We start from the raw sequence: 21,972 nt of genomic DNA, 5'->3' as shown, positions 1-21,972 counted from the left end.
GTCAACGCTCGACGCTTTAAGTCAGTGATTCCAAAACTGGGGGATATTTGACAATTTTAGTGAAAAATTCAACGATTTCATTTGTAATCATATTCGTTTGTAATCGTTGGGCTATGAGAAGGCTGGGCGTAAAGTGTTCGCGTCTAGTCAATCGGCTTTTCTGCGTCACAATGTATCTAGTTTCGAGGCCAGTAGAGAGTCTAGCAGTGGTTCCCCACCGGTGGGAAATTTCTCACTAGTGGGAAATTTGGCGAATGCAGGTGGGAAATAGAACGCTCCTCTAAAAAATGTACGTGCAACAACAGAAATATTAAATTTTACACAATGAAAATCACAATTATGCCATGAAGCGGAAATGACTCCCATTCAATTAACGGAAACTTTTCTAAAATATCACGTTGTTTGACATGATATTCTGATCGTGCTACGTAACTCATTTTGATTTTTGGCCGCCGATAACAACCTCACAGACATGTCTCGAACGAGCACCAATGCTTTAAATGTTACGCAAGAAGATTTTCGTTGCAGAGCCTCAAAACAGAACAGTTTTTATTTAAATGTTTCAGAGATATTGGGTTGGCATGCGCTTTTGACCCGTCCCTTCTGCTAAATTGTTAATAAAAGGTAATTAATGGCTTATGTAAAAATAAAGTACGATCATAGTCATCTCGGCTACTTTTCACGTTTGTAAGGAAAAATTTTGAGCAACTTCCACAATGCATTTTTTGCACTAAGACTATCTCCAATGGTTATATGCAGCCCCATCAAATGAGGTAACGGGAAATGAGGTAATGGGAAATAAAAACTCAGCCTAAATCGAAAGTGAGAAATTGAGATAAAAAAGGTTGGGAGCCCCTACTTTAGCTAGCATGGGCAAAGTATGGCCCGCGAGCAAAATCTGACCCGTTGGGTAATTCAATCTGGCCCGCCTGATGCTGCCACAACCAAACTGAAATCAAATTTTGATGTTTCAGCTGAAATAACTTAAGGAATTTGTTGAGATTGCGGTCAAATATAGTTTTGGCACGAGACTTATGGTTTTCTACCTTTGCTTAGTAACACTGTATATATTGTTCATAAAATGTAACTATTTACGTCACACTTACATGGCCCGCCAGTCTGAGTGGGCAAAATTTTTGACCCTGGTTCAAAAACCTTGCCCACCCCTGGTCTAGAGACTGGAGGTGTTACAAATTACAATGCTTCGCCGTATAAGAGGCAACACAAGTAGGCTATGTATGCTATGGCACATGAAAATGCTTTTGAAATCCGATACAAATGTGGATTGTGTATTCGCGCGTGATACTTCCAACCATTAAAATGCAAAATAAACTGCTATCAAACAGTACTTTCCTGGAACTGAAGAACGACATGTATATCGCATTATTTTCAAGAAGGCATTGGTTGACATTTTCTGACTCAATTTCCTTCAACCTATTGTCGCGAAGTGGGATTCTCTCTAATGATATCCAATACATTTCGAAACAAGCTTATGGTGATTTAACTATCAGTAGAGGTTACGAGAGAATAACTCCCAATCCTTCCTCAATGCCTTTGTGCTATTCGCAGTGGTGGCCAACACGCCGATCGCCACGTCTCGAGGAGTCGATCGCGTCTGATGTTGAGTGAATTTAATAACATATCTCCAAAAATGCTTCAAAGCAGTTTCATGCATGGACCCGTTGTGTGTTTTATTGAAACATGGCGAATACAGTACAGCACTTGCGCAGAATACGATATACACATACAGTATTTGAGTCCGCGCAAGTCCGATAGAGCATAATATTACGTAACAAATGAAAGATTCGCAGCTTTCAAGGTTTAGCAATGAACGTGTCGAATACAAGATAGGATTCACATATTTATCACGGGGAGAGGAAAACCGGTAAGACAGATTAATCGTATGGCGAACCACGACCTCTGCCTGGTTACCAGTTCATGTCGGGTATTTAGCTAGTCAATTGTTTTCGGAAGCATGGACTTGATGGTAGAGGAAGCTGTAACCGAACAAGGAGAAACGATCCTACAATAACTTCGGCAGTATGCGAAAGTTGTTGTTATAGTATGCAAAGATGTTATTGTCTCACTCCAATAGTATTCGCAATGGTAGCAGTGGCATCACAATGACTAATTTTTCTCTGATGCCGAGAAAGCGAAGAATCGGACTTGGAGGAAATTGTAAATTACTGAAGTTTGAGCAGTCATGTAACATTAATGGTTTGAGAATATTTATTTTTTGCTGTTAGATAATATGGATACTTGGCAAGGTTTTTTTAAGGAATTTTAAACACTTAACGACTAAAAATGAAGGAGGCTCTAGATCTGAGTTGTGTGGTTCGAATAAATCTTAACAAATGATGAAAATTTACTCCAGGTACAATTACATAATCAAATTGACAAATTGAATAGAACATAAAAGTGCGCCTACGGAACCATGCGTGTGTTCAGTTATCCGTATATTCAGTACGCATTCGTTTTTGTGCATGCCTTCATTATCATTACCGATCGCGAGTTATCTTGAAGATTTAAGTCGATCGCGATCGAAAGCAGGTGGGCCACCCCTGGGCTAGTGCTGGATCCGGATCCTATTCGTTGAGGCGAAATCATATACAAATTACAGTACAGAATTTCTGAACAAGGAATTTATCATATCATCAACACGAATAAATTAAAAATTTTAAACAACATTTAGAAAAAAGACTTAACAAATTCTAAATTCACATGAGGGAGCCAATAAGTTTTACTTTAGAAAAAATTTCCATTGGAAGGAAAAGTTTCAATGCTGTTTTGAACAAGGAAAAAATAAAACAGTAACAAAAAGAAGAAGTTGAATATCAAGAAAAACATTAGGAAAGACAACATAACATTTTGAAAATTTCATAAATGTTTAGGTAGCGACAGTTACAATTATAGAAAACAGCAAAAATTGTGCATTAATCCTCGAAAAAAATATGGGCTATTATACATTAATTTCGATGCGTAATAATCGTGCCATGTTTTACTGTTTGTGACAAACTTGTGTTTCGTTTCGAAGACAAAATTTAGTTTTCATTTCGAAACACCAGTGTTTAATTATATACATGATTGTAATGCACTTCCGCCGTCATTTGTTAGCTTTTTTATTATTGAATGAGGTACATAAGAGAACAAATGAAAACGCGTTGATATCAAAATTGGATATTTTCCTAGAATAGCAGGACACCACAAGTTAATAATGAGAGGCTTGAAAAAGGGCCGCGGATCATGAAAGTCCGAGAACCACTGATCTATTTCAATGATATGTTCGTGTCCAGAAAAACACAGCCGCGTCCCGACTGTTTGACTGTGATTTATTTAATTCCATTATTAAATTCACTCATTCTTTCGCTGCCATTTGTTATCTTTTTAATATTGAATGAGGCACATAAAATAACAGATGAAAACGTGTTAAAATCAAAACTATGTATTTTTATAGAATAGCAGAACACCACACGAGAGTAGTGAAAGTCTTCGGATGGGGGCCACGGATGGAAAATTGAGAATTACTGGTCTAATTCAATGATATGTTCTTATCTGGAAAAACACTGCCGCGTCCTGACTATTACTACCGCTTTGAGGTCACAAAAATATGGTAACCCTAGGTTTGGGATTAGTTAGTCAGTTATTTGTTTCAGATGCATGGACTTCGTGGTGGAGGAAGTCGTAACCGACTAGCGGCTACGTGAGCCACCACCACACGGCGGCGAGGAGTCCAGCAATCTTCTCGCACATAATTATCTCCTACGCAGGATAATCAGAGGCGTGCGTATTCCCAACGCTTTTCCCGATGAACCACGCCGCCGAGCTTGGACTTGAAAAATATTTATCATCGTCGAAATGCGACTTCACGCAGCATTTCAATGTGAAATCGGTCAGGGTGGTAATTAAACGCCTGCCATCCATAACTAGTACATTGTTTTCGCATACAAACACAAAATATAGCATTTTATATATTTATTGCACATATACATTGATAAGAGTAAATAGGTACTTTGTGTGTACTATAAGTGTAAGAAAACTATAAAAATGAAACTGGTAATAAATTGATCATTAGTACTATATTGACGATATATTGACACAGCTAAAATAGAAAAAATCTGCAATACACAAGGATATTAATATCACCTGAACAGATTTACCACTTCGATTTTAATTGAATTGATATTCAAAGAATGAAGAAAGAGTAGAAAAATGCCAAACTAAAATATTAAATCATGATCAGTCTATAATTTTGAAAACAATGACTTTCAGAATACTGTTTCAGGTAGTAAAAACCTTATGCTAAATACGTTCAAAGCTATTGATTCGGACAATCATGTCACTGAAGAGTTCACCTATTTTAAAATAATTTTAACTAATTTGAATTGATGCACCTCAAAGTAAATACAACTTGCTACATTTGCAGATAAATTGGACTTTACAGAGAACATAATGATAACTTCAGCATCAATTACATTACATAAATATATTGGACATTCCATTAAATCAATCGATTCATTGACTAAAGAAAAATTCAAATTCATTGCAAATTCATATGCAATGTTGCTGTAGATTTTTGCGAATTCTCATGGTGTCGTGGAAAGTCGTAGGCGGAATGCCCCTTGATATATGAACAAGTTTCGCATATTTTGTTGCGAGTAACACTTCTCGAAGTTCTGCATTTTGCTCATACTTTGCAGTTTGACCCATTTCCATCATCTTTTCCGAGGTACCATTGTCAAAAAATCCAGCATCTAGAAGAAGATTTTTGGGTCGGTATGCTATCTTTTGATATCTACCAGTTTTCCCACCTAAGGATTTTGCAGCTGCAGGATTTGTTGATAAATCTTCCGGAAGTTCTTTTATCCACTTTGGATCATCTGCTTGTGGCTTGTATGATAAAGAAAACATCTTATAGAAAACAGGGCAGTTGTTCTTATACTTGTTTGCCTGGTAAAAATGTTCTACACTTGCCCATTTCAAACCATCTATTTCAAATTCAGATATCCAGAAGTTAGAAAGCTTCTTTCTCCAATCTCTTATTTGGCCGAGTTCTTTGAAATCGTATACACATTTTGGATCGATGGTTTCTCCTTTTCCTTTACCTGGGGCAACATCTTTAGATTTTGAAAAAAATCTAAATTCAACCCGTTGGTCGTACAAATCTGAACTTTCATGTGCACTTTGAACACACGATGCCATTTGATTTCTTGAGAGAATTCCTGAAAAACATGTTGGTACGTCAATGGAGAATACTACATTTTGTCCTTGAATTAACAGCAATTTTGCTCATAATCATTTACAAACAGAATTGTAAACTGTCAATCTTAATTCTGGCACAAAGGAACCTCTACATATTGAACATATGGGGATAATCATCTCATATTATCAATATTCGAGATCAACCAAAGTAAAACACATCCGCTGAGAGTGTAACATGTACATGAAAAATATGAGAGGACAAAAATTTGAATCTTTGTCCAGTAGTAAGTACATTTTTAGATTGAATTATGCTTTTATAAGAATGGCACAGGTTTAATAAATAGCCTGGCTATTTATCATCACACTTTGGCTAAGTTGAAATTATTCAAGTTGACATGAAAGTGCAGTAACAGGATTATAGTCAAAATCAAGTTTATTTTTTCCATCCAGTAAAAAATAACAAACAAAATTTAAAAAAAAAATTCAACACATATTTTTACTGGGGAAGGGAAACCAAGGGAACCAAAACTGGCTAACTTATGAATAAATGATTGACAAGGCATGTTCAAATGATCCAAAATTGTTGAACTATCAAAGTAAGATCAAGAATTTCACACAACAATGAAGCATAGATCTGTAGATATTCAGTGTAAGAAACATTGATTTAGTGTACAACAGTGGTTGATCTGCTAAATGGCAAAAACTCCTATTACAGTATCGAATTGTGCTGAGATGTTTTCTGGTCACCTCCTATTACTATATTACAGTATTTACGTTATTAGGTTGCAATGCCTATTGCATAGAGAGCAGAGCAATCAGACACTTGTTGATTTCTAACATCTGCATCAGACTGTCAAAGTTGTCTGGCTGTCCATACAGTATACAGATATAGGGTCATGTATCTTTCGATTATTTTGTCATGCACGGACCTGTGAACCTACAGACCTACGGTATGGTACCACAATCAGACAATGCTGAGATGTACCTGTACCGGTACGGTACTGGTAGGTAGTACCCCAATACATTGTATTCCCATATTCCGAATAAAGAAAATTGGATAAAACAAATAAAGCCTTCATCAGAAACTATTAACATACGCCTACATACCTGTTTTGTAAGACCAGCAACCATCAAACCATAATAAACATAATTTCGCTAGAGTCCATGGTGCAATCTTATACCGGTATCGCTGAATGATTGCGCCACTACATTGAAATTTTTAGACAGACCATATGTAGTCGCTGTTTATAATTTCACGCAATGTAACATTTCGAAACGGGAACAGAAATTTCATCTATCCCGTGATGGGTCCATTGAGATGTTTCGATTTCGCACAGATACGGACATCCATAGGATGTTTTCCCGAGCATCGAATTCCCTGTTTACTTCGTAACATTGGCTAATCAGCAACATGCAAAAAGTTACATAAAAATGGGCCCTTTCGCATCCGCTCCGACACTTTTGTCATTCGGGTAGATTTTCAGGCGTGGTTGTAAACAATACCTCGTTTTCGTGTTTTTGAATTCTATTTGTTAGTTTTCGGTTGTGTTTCGGAAATTCAGGTATACATTAAATCAGGGGCGTGCAACCTTTTTAGAGGCGGGCCAAATGGATATTAAAATTTTATACACTTTAAACTGCAAGAAATGAAAAAACTTCGGTCACTATCGAAATGAAAGGATGAAAACAATTACAACACAATTTGCAATTAGGTTTATTGTCGAGGCCGCACAAACTATTTCGACTAAATTGAAATATACGACATATAATATAGTTAAATAGATTGGAATGGCATATTGAATGCTGTTGTTGAATGCTTTCAATCTCTTTGGAGATGGCCCAATTTTAGATGCAAGCTTGCAGACGATATCTGAGAAGTGTTTAATTCTAACATCACAAATGATATTGCTGTTATAATTTTTTTCTTTCAGATTTTTTATTTTTGTAACTATCTTGATACATTTTTGGACCGTATACTACCAATATTGTTCAAAATGATGATTTGAAAATATACTCCAGTTTCGCGCCAAATCGCGAAACAACTCTTAAAATAAGCACCAAAAATTTTGCAATGGTATAGCATAAAACGAATTTTCCGGGGGTCAAAGTCAGATCAATTATTTTTATATTTTGAATGTAAAAAGGCTGTTTTTCTGATTGGGCACTAGTGGCAAAATTTATTATTATACGAACGAAATTGTTATTGAATTTAATTAAGATTAAGGCAAAAATGATAGAGCATAGACGTAGCAACAATACAATAATAATATAACTTGAATACGTAAGGAAATAAACCTAGTATTTTTTCATCTATCCATATCTAGCAAGTAGATGAATTTTTAAACGCTCACTGAATGTTGCGAGTGAGTTTTCTTTAATATTAGGCGTTTTTTTTCCCAAATTAGAATGCCTTCTGTTTAGAGCGATTTTTATGTTAATGAAAATGAGCATCGAGGCATGAAGTAAGTCCGTTTTGTAACATTCCTTGTGGCATGGATATGGATGGTTGAAATTTTAGTAAAAAAGTTGTAAAAGTTGAAAAATGCAAATAGCGTGAAGCGAATTGCCTTGTTATGCAGAATTTCTAGTGGTTTTAGCGTAGTTTTATAGTTTCTTCCCAACTGATAATGTCATATTTCAGATGAGAGTATATAAGACCATAATATACAATTTTTAATGCATCGATACCGAGGATTCTACGTAATTCATACAATATTTCGGGTGATTGTGAAACTTTTTACATCAGTGATCAATATGAGGTTTCCATCACAAGTTCTCATCTAGGATTATACCCAAATACTTAATACATTTTCAATGGGCGCGGTATCGTCTGCAAAAAGAGTCGAGTCCAAGCTAATTGCTGCTGGTAAATCATTGATATATATTAGCAAGAGAGCTGTGCTCAAATATATGGACACGTTAACCAGAGCGAAGCAGTATTTACCTTTGACGCCACCGGTAACCACAAAAAATTCCGAGTTTTGCGTAAAAATAATTTACAGAATCAAACCGGACATCCAGTGTTCCCATGGATAAAATAATACAGCAAAATTTTAGACGAAATATCAGATTTCATGCGAAATTTAGAAATAAATAAAAGTAATAGCCTTCTGGCAAAAAAATCAATCTTTACTCACTGAAAATTTCAAAGCAATTGGTCCAGTATTCGAAGAAAAAAGCGATTTTTTAAAAATGATGGAGACAAATAATAACAATATAATATTGAAACGATCGTTATGTCCACTAAACGTGTCCAAAAATAGAAGCGGTCCAAGAGTACTCCCCTGTGGGACACCACATGATATATATTCGAGCGAAGAGATACCATCGATGTATTTAATGTACTATTGTCTCTCACTTAGATAGGAGTGTAATAATTTGAGGGGTAAACCTCGGGTTCCATAATGAGAAATTTTACAAAGTAAAATTTTATGGTTCACATTGTCAAAAGCTTTAGCCAAGTCTAAAAATACAGCACAGGTAACTTTGCCATTTGACAAGTTTTCAAATATTTTTCGTTTCAATTTTATCACTGCGAATTCGGTCGAGTAGTCATTTCGGAAACCAAATTGGGATTCATTCATTTGTTTTGTCATAGTAGACTACAAGGCGATTACACAAAATTTTTTCATAAATTTTGGCAAACTGAGAACGGAGAGAAATAGGTCAATAATTATTAGGGTCAGATTTTGTTCATTTTTGGTGAATCGGTACTACTTTTTGCTAATTTTAATATTTCCGGATAATGACCTTCCTAAAACATTGGTTGATAATTTTTGTAAGTGTTGGAGCTAAAATTGATTTTGCAATCTTCATATGCCTGATCGGAATACTATCCGGCCCTACTGCCTTGTTGGCATGTAATTTATTAATTAGACTTTCCACTTCGCAAGGTATAGTTTCCTAAAGAAAGAAAGAGTTTTGCAATGAAGCAAGCTTACAACTGATACCTGAGAAGTGTTTATTCATAACATCACAAATTATATTGCTATTAAAATGTTTTTCATTTTTAATTTCGATGAAAGATGGCAAGATATGAGTTTTTGTTTATAATATTACGAATTTGCTCCAAAGTTTTTGCAATGCTTTTTGACATTCTTTCAATTTTTCTTTGAAGTAGTTTTTTTTTGCAGTCGAGAGTGAGCTTTCAAGACATTTTCTATAGGTTTTGTATTTCTTGAACTTTTCAGATTTTTTATTTTTGTAACTATCTTGATACATTTTATTTTTTACTTTATTTAATTTCAGCAAGCCATTCAATTCAAATTTTGGACCATATAATACCAATATTAATCGTTTTATTGCAAATTCTATCCTTTAATTCTTCAATTTCATCGACTCACCACCGATAGTTGCGCAATAGTGTTTTTTTCCACGGTACGTACAACTTCACCTCGTTTGCATATGTGGCACTGTTGATACATTGTGGTAGTAGACTTATTCGTAGATAAAATTAGGGCCAGTTTTATTACCAATCTTTATCATTGCAATGTTAGTATGTTTTTTCATAAATTACTGATTTGGCGTGTCACCGAAAAAATTCGGTGGGTCACTTTGTGACCTGCGGGTCAGTGGTTCGTCTTCCCTGTCCTATACCGTGGCATATTTCGAAAGTTGCGTGGCATGAAAACTGGTCACAAATATATATATACATATAGTCATATAAACATACAGCGACAAGATATAATAAAATATAAATGAACGCAGGCTTAAGCGCATTTCTGATCTGACCGCCGTCGGGTGCGGAAATTGGACGATGGGATCATAGATTCACATAACAACTGTCTCTGATGGAATACTGGAATATGAAATTTTTGGACTAAAACAAGAATGTTGAACTATTATACAAATCAGTGGATCTGCCTGAATGGCCTCAAATGTTGGGGCTCTCAAGAGAAATAGAAAAACAAATGATGAGAACAATAAAGACTTCGCCCTATGATTAGGTCTTATTATCGGCTTTGATAAAAGTAATCCTTTCTTGCGACAACAACTCTAACCAATGAAAGTTTGAAGCAATTTGTCCAGTAGGTAAAAAGAGAATAGTGTTTTTTCACAACAATAACAAATAAACGAGAATATCGGTCGGAGACCAAAGACTTATCGATCGAAAGTTAGGCGATCCCCCAAAACAGCGCTCTCACTCCATAGTGACACCGTGTGTCCCATCACTAATTAATTAATAACTCACTAATTATACCACATAATTCATCCAAAATCGATATGCTTCTGGTCCGAGATATGATGAATGTACATGTAACATTTGAGGCAGATTCAACTTCGTTTGCGTGAGATATCGCGATATCTAACAGACGAACAAACAGACAGACAGACAAATACCTATCCAACATACTAATCGATAAGTAATAATATTAACAACAACAACGTAATCCAAACGATCTATAGATCCACTTCGTGTACAATGAAGCGAGCCTCGACAAGGTCAGCGTAGTTCATTTAGAAAATGTCAGGTGACCAGTAGTTTCAGAATCTGGCCTATTTTTTTGATATTACTCTCGAGGCTCAGTTTATCAAAGTCTCTCCAAGACCGATTTGATCACAAATTTGTATGGACCAACCGAGGTCATCTCCCGTAATCCATGTACAAAGGAGATCAGAGATGAAATGGGAACATGTTGATAACGCATTTGATAAAAAAAAAACGCAAATCTCTATGTATCGAAGCTTGTGCAAGCATAGATAACTGATTTGAGAAAACTAGAAACTCAATCAGTGTGAAAGACCAATTTCCCTCAGATTTCATTCAAAGAGTATTCTTAGATTCGGTGAGTGATTGCTGAAAAGATGCCTTCAAAACGCTTGCCCCTACCAAGTTTTGGACGAAAATGAATATGATATACCCGGTTGTATATGATATTGTTCTCAACGTTTTGCTCATTTTTCTTAGTACTCAGCAACGCGGCGGTGTCGCTCATCGTGCTAAGCGTTAGGAATAAGCTTGCCACTGCACCTCTGATTACTCTGCGTGGGTTCGCATGTTCGAATCCCACGCAGGGATGGTTTTGCGCGAGAGGATTGCTGAACTCCTCGCCGCCGTAGGGTGGTTCACGTAACCGGTGGTCGGTCACGGCTTTCTTCACCATCAAGTATCATATGGTTATACAGTATTATCGACTTTCCTCTCCCGGCGGGATAAATATGTAAATTTATGACGGTAACCGGAAGAGAGTCCGTGGTTTGCCATATGGTTTTATCGTCTTATCGACTTTCCTCTCCAACACGGATAAATATGAAAATCTTTACTAGTTGCAAGCATGAAGTTATGAGAACCAAACATTGATGCTTGACTTACGCTATTGCCTGTTTCATACGGCAAAAAGGGCACATCCGTCACGCTAGTGTTTAGTATCCTACAAAGCGTTTTCACTAAATACCATGATGTATATGAACAAAATAGAACGCCACAAAATCAAATTTGAAATATATTTTTGGTGCCAAAACCCAGTTTAAAGGATAGTTATAGTGAATTGGAAAAATATCATCAACGCATGTACGTATATAGGTACATAGGTATAAAGGTAAAAGAAAAATAATACGACAGAAGGTATAATCAGTATGGATTCGCAAATCTTAACAAGAAAACCTAAAACGTCATTATCTATCATCAAAAATGGACAAAAGTAGACTACAAAATACGATCTAACGTGTTATAATATTATGTGGTATGCTGTTTATGTTATGGCATATTAGCATAGACCATTACAAACAATTTACAATGGTGAAGGTGGTATTTCACAACAGAATTAATAAGTCATTATATGGCTAGTAAAACTGCATAGCTTTACTAAAAATAACTTGTACACTAAAAACTAAATTGCCCAAAATATAGTCACAAATTCGGTAGTATTGAAGATATCATTATACGTGGGTGTTTCATAAAAGCGTTTGCTTTGTACAAAATAGTCGCTTCAATCATGAAATGTTGTATGACTTGAGATGTCCACCATCTAGTTTGACCATTTTCCGTCGTCCCAACCCTTAAAAAATGTAGGAAAATTAATGTGTGTTTCCCCCATCTACATCTACAGATATAATAGTTTGATGCAATAAAGACTGATAATAGTAATATTCTTTTTTTTTTTATTTTTTAAAAAATTCCAATTTTTACAAACCTTCCCAAAATATTCGAAGCTACTAAATTTTTCTTATTATAAATCAGTGTCTCCAAAAAAATTATGATATTGTAATTATAGGACACGGCTAATAATACGTTTTTATATTAGCATTTTTGGGATAATTTAAAGCTTATATAATTAGCATTTTTTCAACTCAACTAGTTTGACAATATCACAACTAGATATCATGAAGAATATCAGTTTCAATAGAAATACCTGGAAAAATCCCTTAAATGTCAAAGGTTCATTGCCCTGTTGTACTTGTGCAACCGGAGTAGTTTCATCACGATCACTCGGATCGGTTTTTAGGTATTGCGTAACCGATTTCAAAGCCCCAATTCGTTCTTCCTCGTTCGAAGTCACACCTAAAAATACATTATAAAAGTTTGCAATAGTTCAATAGAACCTATGAATCGACGCGCCGTTTTGAGGGAGTAAAATATGATATATATAGCATAATCAGATATAATTTGTATGGCGCAAAAATAGCCAAATGCAATTTGTTATAAGATTCCAGTTTTGAATTGTTAGAATATTATAGTAATGGTGTAAAATATACAATATTGCAACGGATGTCAATTCCGACACATTCTGGCAGTTCTTAAACTTGGTATACTCATGCTATTGTATTAGTTTGATTTGAAATGTGTAATCTGTTGCTGGAAGTATTTGCAATCTGATAAGATTATAAATGCCAAATCCTAACTATAATTTTTTTTAAATTGATTTTTAAATTTCCCTTTTTAACATACCTATCCAAATGTACACCATAGTCCACGCATCCAACATCATAACATTGTCAGGATTAAGATCATCCTGTATCCAGGGACTTGCACATACTTCCACTTTGAAGTTTCCAGTAGCGTTGGAACATTCGAAGAGAACTGGTTCTCTTCGGTCATCCTGAAATTACAAATATATTCACAGTTAATAAATTTCTTTGTTAGCTGAGGCTTCCATTATTGAACAACTTACAGGACTTCATAATATTTAAAAACTAATATTCCATGCTCTGAAAACAATAATGTGTTGTTGTACACTATATATTTGTACCTCCTCTCTACAATCTTTGGCATATTCGCCTTGGCCTCCAAGTTTTTGCCAAAAGTCTCCTGGTTCCGACCCTTCTTCAAATTTCTGGGGAGTAGGAACTTTCAATATACGAGCGGTGTCCATGCATCCTTTCACCTCTTTGTCGACAGCTCCTGAGAATTTTAATTTCGGTTTAAGGATCATAGCCATACATTACAACAGCTTTGAACTTGATTAGCTTACCGCTTCCAACCCAAACGTAAGATGCACCAGGTGTGATTAACAAGAAAGCATCGTTAGAGTTAAGTGACGAAGCTTCAGCAGCAACCTCTACTGCACGGCAAAATCCACCATAGAACGACTTGATATGAAATAATCTGTAAAATACAATTTTTTTTACCTATTTTCTGAAATTTCATACTTCCGGTCTATTTATCAATCACAGTAGTTGCGTACGTCTATGTAAATACTAGTCTAGGGCAGTGTTCAAAGTTAAGGTGTCTTCAATGATCACAAACAAAAACGTGACTACCTAAGACGAAAGATCGATCTCTGCTGTTCGTGTTTCTGGAGATAAATAATTAAGTTGACGTCAACTTTTCTACCATATGCCCTGATTTTATCAATAATTTCAAAAATATTCTGATTTGTACGCTGAAAGATATTTATTGAACAGTATAAAATAAGAATACCTCGTGTCAGCAGGTTTAGTCTGCCCGCCAGCTCTCGAGGTGCCACCAGCATGCACGATGAGTGGATTTCCACCAAACATCATCATCATATGATCTGGCTCTTTTCCTTGAACTACCCTCACCTGGTCAAATTGAAACAAATACGTTAATGAAACATAATCAAATTATGAAATTATTTGTTTTAAAATAAAATACCTGGGTAGCATTATTGTTGCATTCTTTTTCGTGAGTCTGTATAGTGAGACGAGGAAGTGCGGTGACTTCATCTCTGGTTGCTTTGTTTCCACGCCAGTAGTACAGAATATGATTTCTACTAGTGCGAGGAGTGTACTTAACGATGTAGCAATCACCTCCGTAAAATTGTCCATGAGTTTTCGAATCTACAAGTGCTCTTCTGAATCCTTCTACACGCCAGATCTAGGGTAAAATAGACATTTGTAAAAAAAATTATGTTTTAGAGAGTTTTAATTGTGATCCGACTATCGGTAATTATTAAGTTCTGATTAGAACAATTGTATATATAAATTTCTCACTTTGATTAATGATTTTACATAATCCTTACCGTGCATTGACCACTACCGTCATCAACCAACTGAGTTTCAGCGGCTATTGCAGGATTATTGTGCAGAGTGCTCGCATCAAAATTCTCCTTCTCAACTTTAGCAATCTTGTTGATTGACCAAGTTTTACCAAGACCTTGCTGGTCGTTCGAATTCTTCCAGTCTGTATCGAAAAAGTCATATATTTATTATATCCAATGTGTATATCACATACATTTAACGAACAGGATATTTTATGAATATTTTCAGAAATCAGTCCTGATATTGTTATACAGTACACTATTAGTACTGCACCCTGGCGGCCAGTAAAATTGGGTACCGTAAACCACATATCTGAAACAGAATGATCTTTATTGACTTGAGATTGCGATCAAGTGGGGTTAAGATTAAAAGTACAAGTTAATAAGAATCCATAAAATTAGCAGGACGTGCGTGCACAGAATAAATCACCTTACCCTTGAACATATTCTTGAAAGCAGAAGTTTCTCCATATTGGGCCATAGTTGTCAGACCTGCTCTATCAGACATTCCAACTTTTTTCAAGAAATCTTTACCAAGGGTACCAGCTGACATTCTTTCTTTTGCAGAAGAACCCTTGCCTGAATGGACGAATACACGAAGCTTATGAAAATCAGATCATTTTCAAAGCTCAAGCTACAGATACACATACATTAACGCACGCCATTGTAAGGCTTATAAAGCTTGGTGAAAAATCTTCTTGTCAAAAAAGATGACGAAATGTTTGTATATAACAATATACGCCAGGATTTCACGAAAGAAGAAAAATTTGCAATAGACGATCTGGCGCTTTTTTAATAACACCATTCAGATAAAAGCATTTTTGTATTCAAATTATCAATGAATTTCACCAGACCACAAGACAATCAACAGTATATTATTTGATGGTGACCAAATCCAATTTTACATAAACACCAACATATAAAATTGCAAAAGAACCATACCAATATAAAGAAAGGGATGAGAGCGAGCTAATTGAAAAATTAAATTGAAACACATGATAATACTGAATCAATAAAATACAATGCGGGCTGTGTTTGAAATAACATTAGATAAAACTTACCTTTCCATACATACACATGATTAGTACGTGCATTGGTTACAACGTAAGTGTCTCCTCCATCCAACTGACTTTGCAAGAATGGGGGTTGGTCGGAAACTAAAGTGATTGCAATCTTTCCACTGTCGTCGGAAATTTGGAAAAGCTAGAATTGAATGAAGTGGTATTTACATGTGAAAAGATTATTCAAAGCTGTTCATTCAAAACTCTTTCAAATGCATGAATAAAGAATAAGAGTTTATTTCGAATTAGTTTCAACTTTATTTTAACTTACTTTCACACTGTCATCGGTGTTCACTTCTTCATCCGAAGTACTAGCAGCAATGCTGCCTGGATATGGTTCATCAAAGAATTTCTTGAGCTAATCGAAAACAGTTAGTTAAAAAGGAACGTATGATAAGGGGTAAGGTTTAAGAAAAACTATATTGGCCTCCTCTACATGCGAACAAACTTGCTATTTGAAATCTACAAAATTGTCAAGGAGATTTAATTATATAAAAAGTCTATGATTTGGACTTGGGATAAAGAGCGACAAAACGGCTCACAATCGAGTATGTTGTATCTGCTACTATTCGATAATATAAATTTGAAAGGAGGTTCTAATGAAAAAAGTATCATGTATTAGTTTGGTCTCATTTTGCCATCTAAAATAATACATGTACGTTATATATTACTTTTGAAATTTCGTTGCTTTCAAGCTTGTAAACATTTGCACGTCCTTGTCTTTCATCTTTGATTGCATTTGCCACGTTAATTGCCTTGTTTCTTTCGAATGGGTTACTGGCAGGTCCAGACCAAATGTAGATTTCCTGCGTTGCAAAACAAAGTTGCAAAATATTATGTTATGTTTTTTTGAATAAACGCATTCTAATTTAATCGTATACGACATATTCAAATCTCAGATATTTCAGAGAAGTCGGAAAACAAGATCTATTAGGGTGTTGAACCATCAAGAGAAATTGAGAATCTAAAATAATATCAAATTTGGCTATAGGCTATATATATCTATAGCAAATGCCAGACAAAAATTTTGAGCTTTCCTAGCAATATTATGTCTTGGTCCAAAAATACTTCTGTGTTTAAGAAATCGAACAGGAAATTGTTGAGCACCGAACGTCCACCAGGCTTTTATAACTAAGATAATAACAAGAGCCGAACAAGGACCAATGATAACACATGCCTCATCGCGCGAATTATTGGTAAAAATTTCTGATTAAAATATGTAGAAAGATTCACTTTAATTTCAAAGTTATAAGTACAAAGAGTAAGATGTGATTTATTAAATAATTGGCTGTGACATATATACACCATGAAGGGATGTCGGTGTGTGTGATCCATGTTCTGAGAAGAAATGTATATGTTTCCAATCACTTATGCGTACTTCTCACCACGTTTCAGAATAATAAATTTGTTATAACCTCATCAGGCAATTCAGGAATGTTAGTGAAATATTCGATTACCTCTCCCTGGTCGAATATGTAGGAATCGCCCTCGGTGAGACTCTTCCACTTCATTGGGACCTCCTCAGTTCTGACAGGTCTCTTGCCTTTCACTCTAAGCAGCATATTCACGTCCTCTACCTTATTCGTCTCAGCATGAGTGAAACCAGTTTCAACACCACCTTCCTGCACACAAATAAGTAAAATTCACAGAATCTTTGTAGCATTTGAAATTAGACAAATTACTTAGATGACTCACAGATCAGATGAACTGACACATAAGACATAAAGAAGTTGCGTCGAAACATAGCTCAGCTCATTGCTTGGGAAGCTAACAATGTACGTGTCTAAGTATTGTATCCTTTATTGATAAATAGACTTTGTGGGGTAGTGTGTTCTGCTACTAATGCCACATTTGAGTCACGAATGCAAGAATGATTTCAACAAACAAAGGAGCGTTGCTCAAACATATGGAAATGAAGGCTAAAACGAAGTATGGTCAGACGGAACGTCACCGCAATATATTCGTGTTAGTGTGCAGCAAGACTCACATAAATATGTAATCTGTCAAAATGCACTAATCACTGAAAATGGTGATCACTAGTCCAGTGATTGATAATAAAAGTGATTTTTTTCATGTGATAAGAACAATAATAACAATACGAAATGACAAAACGATCGATAGGTTCATTTCGTGTCCAACAAGAAGCAATTCTTACCCTGTAATGAATAGCTGGACGGAAATATCCAGAGAACATTGCTGATTCGTAACCTTGCACTTCTCTATGCTGTACAGGGCCTCCGCCAAGGTGATCATCAACCTTTACAGCCAATATAGCGACTGAACCAGTTTCGTCTTGCGTACTATCGACGCCTGAAATTCAATGAGGATGGATGTGCAATTATTATATCAAGATTTGAACCAGAAGTTCAGTAAAAAATCTCGACCAAAATAAGATTAAGTAGAGTAGTAATATTGTTATTGTTCTTTGGATTGGAGTTTTAGATCGCCGGATAAACAAAATTTGGTACTCCTGAAGTATGCGCACCAAGATGTCGCACAACCTGAACCCCAACCTTGTACACAACCTGAGGTCAGGTTGTGCGCCATCTTGGTGCGCATACTTCAGAAGGTCCCAAAATTTAATAATTTCCGAGCCTGCGTTCTCGCGGTCTTACCCAAAGCTATCTTAGAAATGAATCACAAGAGCTTCGCAAAAAGTAAATATTAATTTAACAAAACCATGACCGGTCATTTTTACAAAATCCCCTTCAGGAAACGATAAATGCCAAATGTCTGTGTTGACAGAAAAATGCCAAAGATTGATACACTTTCATTTTGATGTGGACATATGATAGCGCATACATAGTTCAGATGAAATGAATGTTATTTATATTTCTGCTACCACCGGTAGGAATCTTGTAGCCAAAGCCTTATATCACTCTCATATAGCCAAAGCCTTATATCACTGAATAACATAACCCTACATACCTTGCCAATAATGAATATGCCATTCGAACTTCCCCGATTTCAACTCTTTGGTACTCAAGACAATGTAGGAGTCTCCTTTGAAAAAGTAACCGTAATCCTTAGCAGGCACGGGAACCATTTCAAATTTTTCGATTCTCCATATCTGTAAGAGAAGAATTATTGTATAAACTATTGCAGAATTAGATTGCAGAAATTTATCGGATATAATATGATCTAATTATAAACGACTACTTATAAAGTATTTGAAAATATATAATTAGTGAAACATCAACCCAGATACTTAATCATCCTATAAAATTACTTAAATGCAACAAACCTGTAGACCTGGAGCTTTTCCAGCTTTTTGAATTTCTTCACTAGTACCCATTCTGTATTGTTTACTTTTTACACACGAACGAACAAATCTACTTTAGCTGTGTGAATAGAAATATTGTTTTGACACATTATAAAAAAGAAATACTTTCAAATCGACTTGGGAATTTGGTGCAGAGGTACTTTTTCACAAGCCTAGCGCATGTATCTCCTGGGACTGAGCGAGGCTACATATCTACTTTCCTGAAGAGAACCTTTTGTCGCTCGCCATTTATTATTGGTAAACAATCGATGACTTATCAATCACGTTCGCGAAATCTGGAACATATTTCCACACGGAAGCACAAAACAAAATCTAGTTCTTACGCAGAGAGCAATAAATAACCATTTAGAATTTTACAATTTGCAACATTCCTCTTTATAGCGTTCCCATCGATAATTCATTGAAAAGAGAATGAATAATTGAAAACGAAACCACGGCGGCAGATAGACGTCGGACGAATTTCACCGGGAATGAAAGATAATATTCATACCCGTCATCAGTTAGAAACATATGTTAAAAAAATAATCGGATTATTTTGGTTGGTAGTTATTTGCAAACTTTAATCTATTACAGTTGGAAATTAATTCGATCTGTGGAAAAAACTGTGGTCACATCGAATTTATTTTCCTGAAGACTAAATTTGTGGTTTGAGCAAAATTATTGTAATTAAAACCCACAACCTCAAATTTAAAAACGGTATAGTCAGCGTTAAACTATATCAGAATTTGAGAAGACCACGGTAAACAACGACAATGATAAACTTCGGATTCCATGTCTGACTACCGATTTCAGCTGTTCACCAGAGAAATATTTATTCGAAATGATATCCTGATAATTTGTAGAATTTTAAACAATAATAAAGTATGTAATTTTGCAGGAGCATTTAGCTTTCAACTCAGCTTTCCCTGCGTACGACAACCTGCAATTACGAGTGTAATAGGTGCCTAGGGCAACAATATCTCTACATATCAATGTCAAAATGATACTTGTATATTGTTTCCTGCAATATGAAACATGGGGAGAATCAGTAAACAATACGTTACGTAACTACATCATTTTTAAAAACGTCGAATCAATTCTACATTGGTAAATTTTGCTGAAGCTTACGTAAGACAATTACGACTGAGACAGGCGTCCTTATATCCAGCAAATAGTTCGATTTTGCTATCACCTCCATTGACTGATAAATTGATGTGGAAATCTACAATGTAGCAATTTAATTCACGAGAAAATAGAAATCGCACGCGTGACACTTATAACTCCAACTTTTTAATAAGCGATCGATTTTCGACCAGAAATGATTTTAAAGTTTCCGGCGAGTAGAACTTCTTAAAAGTATAATACGAGACCTAGCGCTATATCCATTTAAGCATTAAACATGATTCAATCAAGGTGCTTTCTGGAATTTATATATCTGTCTCAACTCACGAGGAGAGTCTCAATAGAACGAGGTACCATCCGCAATTGTTAGAAAGGTCCTCAGGGTACATACTATGCCGCTTGTGGTTTATTTATAGACACCGGTATAGTAGTCTAAGATAGAGCAGCTGTCGACGGCAAAATTCACAACATGATCATGCGTTGATGTTTACATTGCCGTAATTTACCTTCATGGTTGAATAAAAATCAAGGCCGATATACCTACTCGACCTTATTCAGATTCGAAAGAGCAGAAGAAAATCTAGCACCAATGAAAGTTCGGGGCTCCCGAAGTATGCGAACCAAGATGGCGGACATCGGAATGTAATATGTGTACTAGGTTAAGGGTTAGGCCATAATTTTAGGTATAAATACTACGGGAGGCTCTTGGCTAGTCTTCGAACTGATAATAGGACTAAAATAAGGAAAATTGGAAAAAAATTATCACCTAACCCTAACCTGTTACCCATGTTACGTTCCGATGTCCGCCATCTTGGTTCGCATACTTCGGGAGCACCGAAAGTTCATTGTCTGGCAATATTTCCAAGTAAATTTAAATGCGCCTCATTATTTACACTTGATTTACTTTTGGTCGCTAAGAAATCTTTGCATACACTCGCTAGCAGTCTGTTCTTAATCTTTTCTCTGCGAGTGCTCCGCCCACCAACGCGAAAAAAATCAATAACCAAGCGGTTTTGTCGGTAATGTGTCTGTAGTAAAATACAACCATTCTCTTCTATTATGGCGTTCAGAGTAAACCCAATCTTTGCCAATCCGATTTTGCATTGCGTACATGCGTGGGAACAACAATTTTTACATTGCGTTACCAATATTACAGAATTTTTTAAGCAAAATTTTGTACAGTTGCTACATCCCTAATAATTGATGACACGTTCTATACATGTTTCACTTTTTTCGGTTTGCCTTGAATCAAATCACAATTTTATATAACTGTGGCTATTTCAAACTGATCATTACAAAACAAAATAACACTACTGGTATATAAAGCGCTCACGCGTTATGTCGACGCGGATGGAAAGCTTTAATTCAGGCTATAAATTCGCACCTCTGCATCACACATATATGGGCGTGGGATGTCTGGCTGCGTTCAATATGGAACTCATATAACCCGACTAGAATTATTTTCCCATGGAAATTCATAATCGCAAATTGAAACATTTTTTTTAGTTTTGCTAGAGTAATTTGGCCCGTTAAGCAATTTAAATAAATCTTCGTACAACCGCACCCACTTGTGGCCCATGCTTAACTCATATTTATCAATGTAATGGATAAATTACTCAAACACTCTATACAATTTACTACAGTCTGTTCCTTCTTAATCTTGCCTACTAAGGAGTATTTTACATGATTACGCTTTATTAGGTTCCTCTCGAGTAGTCAGAAAAAATAACTACCGGTAAATATATTAATATATATATATACATATATATTCCTTGACGTCTACTGAAAATAAAACTTGTCAACAATAACTTCGGTATACTCAACTGAACCTTTACCGATATCTTCAATCTGAAGGTATATATATAGAAAGACATATATTCCCAAATGC

The 21,972-nt window shown here is 35.6% G+C and overlaps 2 protein-coding genes across 3 annotated transcripts; both read right to left on the bottom strand.

Annotated features, from left to right (window-relative positions):
• Positions 1–3,957: 3,957 nt before the first annotated feature.
• On the bottom strand, positions 3,958–6,714 carry LOC120347376 (uncharacterized). Of its 2 annotated transcripts, none has more exons than XM_039417303.2 (2): positions 6,307–6,714; positions 3,958–5,219 (listed from the first exon to the last, which is right to left on the bottom strand). In XM_039417303.2, the coding sequence occupies exon 2, from the start codon at positions 5,197–5,199 to the stop codon at positions 4,549–4,551; it is 651 nt and encodes a 216-aa protein (XP_039273237.1). In that variant the 5' UTR covers positions 5,200–5,219; positions 6,307–6,714; the 3' UTR covers positions 3,958–4,548. The 2 variants fall into 2 exon arrangements, with proteins under 2 accessions (XP_039273237.1, XP_077974241.1); XM_078118115.1 differs by lacking the exon at positions 6,307–6,714 and adding an exon at positions 5,974–6,276.
• A 4,915-nt stretch (positions 6,715–11,629) lies between these two features.
• LOC120347636 (gelsolin, cytoplasmic-like) lies at positions 11,630–19,041 on the bottom strand. The gene is made up of 16 exons (XM_039417684.2): positions 18,945–19,041; positions 18,629–18,770; positions 17,856–18,010; positions 17,158–17,322; positions 16,372–16,506; positions 15,972–16,058; positions 15,701–15,842; positions 15,075–15,218; positions 14,622–14,782; positions 14,255–14,476; positions 14,060–14,181; positions 13,611–13,744; positions 13,389–13,540; positions 13,088–13,238; positions 12,552–12,700; positions 11,630–12,197 (listed from the first exon to the last, which is right to left on the bottom strand). Exons 1-16 carry the CDS (start codon positions 18,993–18,995, stop codon positions 12,168–12,170), a joined length of 2,142 nt encoding a protein of 713 aa, XP_039273618.2. The 5' UTR covers positions 18,996–19,041; the 3' UTR covers positions 11,630–12,167.
• Positions 19,042–21,972: the final 2,931 nt, after the last annotated feature.

Source organism: Styela clava, chromosome 11 (genome assembly GCF_964204865.1).
Source record: "Styela clava chromosome 11, kaStyClav1.hap1.2, whole genome shotgun sequence".
NCBI lineage: Eukaryota > Metazoa > Chordata > Ascidiacea > Stolidobranchia > Styelidae > Styela > Styela clava.
The sequence above is the reverse complement of the archived record's forward strand: the minus strand, read 5'-3'. Positions and strand labels throughout refer to the sequence as shown.